The sequence below is a fragment of the Phalaenopsis equestris genome, unplaced genomic scaffold (assembly GCF_001263595.1).
Source record: "Phalaenopsis equestris unplaced genomic scaffold, ASM126359v1 Scaffold196254, whole genome shotgun sequence".
Taxonomy (NCBI): Eukaryota; Viridiplantae; Streptophyta; class Magnoliopsida; order Asparagales; family Orchidaceae; genus Phalaenopsis; species Phalaenopsis equestris.
This window is the reverse complement of record NW_018216203.1, coordinates 1-1,472: the sequence shown is the minus strand read 5'-3', so window position 1 is coordinate 1,472 and position 1,472 is coordinate 1. Positions and strand designations below refer to the sequence as shown.

The following is a 1,472-nucleotide window of genomic DNA, read 5'->3' as shown; positions in this document are numbered from 1 at the left end:
ATATGTATGTATGTATATTCACCTTTACTATTTGTTCCCATTTTAAATTTCTAACTTCTAAATTTATTTTGAAATAACTTCTCTATAAAATAATTAACTATTCTCATTTCTAATTTACTTCTAAAATAAATTTAAAACTTTAGAAAACTTAACCTGGCCATAATTTAGTTGTATTCTTTGCCCAATTATTTTTTTATTTTTCAGCATAAGAAAATACAATATCGTACAACATCAAATTAGCCAATCTGAGTCTTCCACGTGCCACCCGCCTATTGAATTGTTCACAGACTGTGAGGTATCTTGAGCAGCGGAGCGTGTTCACACCTGAGCGTCCTATTTCCATCTTGACAAAACGCCTTCCATCTGCCCAATATGACCGGGCAATTTCGTAATTAGCCTCTCCCCTCTCTTCCTAAGTACGAACACAATCACTACCGTTGAAACGTCATCGCACGATCACGGCAGCGGCGAGCCACCAGACTCTTCGCTAATGCAAGCTTTGATTGGGTATAAAAGTAGCTGCTAGTGGCTGGTTTGAGCGCGTGGGGGTCATCGTTCCCTGCTGTGCTCTTTTTCTTCGCAACGGTAGCTGGGATCCGCCTCCCAATCGCCAAGCAATGGTGAAGTCATACCCGATGGTGAGCGAGGAACACCTTAAAGCGGTTGATAAGTGTCGGAAGAAGCTCCGAGGTTTCATCGCCGAGAAGAACTGTGCTCCGCTCATGCTTCGACTGGCGTAAGACTGCGAAGGCCGCCTTGCCGGAGTTCTATTTGCTATATCTATTTATTTTTGGGGATTTTGTATTGATTTTTTGTTGGTTGGGTGATACAAACAGTTGGCACTCGGCTGGGACGTACGATGTCAAGACGAAGACGGGAGGGCCGTTCGGGACGATAAGGCACCCGGATGAGCTTGCACACGGGGCGAACAACGGCCTTAGTATCGCTGTGGGGTTGCTGGAGCCGATCAAGGAGCAGTTTCCGATCCTTTCGTATGCCGACTTCTACCAGGTGTGGTTATCTGGTTGCTTTGTTTCACTATTGAGTGAGTGTATAAGAGCTTCTTTTGTCTCTCCTGATTGTTTTGGCGACTAATCTGCTTATTCTCTCTTGTAGCTTGCTGGAGTTGTTGCTGTTGAAGTCACTGGTGGACCTGAGGTTCCCTTCCATCCCGGAAGGGAGGTAAGCATCCTGATCTTCTTATTTATGTTTTATATGATTAGTTTGTTTTTATCTATTTTCTTTTAGTATTTAGTTGTAAATTCATTCGATTTTCAGTTAGTTTATTTCCATTTATAGAGTTCTGGCGGATCACGTGGTGATCGAGTTATTAAATTATAAAATGGTTGGGTTGGAATGTGTGATTTTTTTAACTTTAATGTTCGATGTCCTTTGCTCAACTTCCCTATAAATCGCATTCTGTTTTTGCGGCCTATTTTGTCTAGTTTGTAAACCTTATAATTCATTTTTTT

At 41.8% G+C, this 1,472-nt stretch overlaps 1 protein-coding gene across 1 annotated transcript; it reads left to right on the top strand.

Moving 5' to 3' along the window:
* The first annotated feature begins 390 nt into the window (after positions 1–390).
* LOC110035128 (L-ascorbate peroxidase, cytosolic-like) lies at positions 391–1,263 on the top strand. The gene is made up of 3 exons (XM_020739366.1): positions 391–736; positions 837–1,011; positions 1,117–1,263. The coding sequence occupies exons 1-3, from the start codon at positions 618–620 to the stop codon at positions 1,246–1,248; spliced, it is 426 nt and encodes a 141-aa protein (XP_020595025.1). The 5' UTR covers positions 391–617; the 3' UTR covers positions 1,249–1,263.
* The last annotated feature ends 209 nt before the right edge of the window (positions 1,264–1,472 follow it).

What these genes read in the sequence shown, in the direction of transcription:
- LOC110035128 (XM_020739366.1), top strand. Translation starts at nt 618, where the DNA reads ATGGTGAAGTCATACCCGATGGTGAGCGAGGAACACCTTAAAGCGGTT. An exon ending in CCGCTCATGCTTCGACTGGC is followed by an intron (nt 737 to 836) that starts GTAAGACTGCGA and finishes TGATACAAACAG; the next exon opens with TTGGCACTCGGCTGGGACGT. An exon ending in CGTATGCCGACTTCTACCAG is followed by an intron (nt 1,012 to 1,116) that starts GTGTGGTTATCT and finishes TCTCTCTTGTAG; the next exon opens with CTTGCTGGAGTTGTTGCTGT.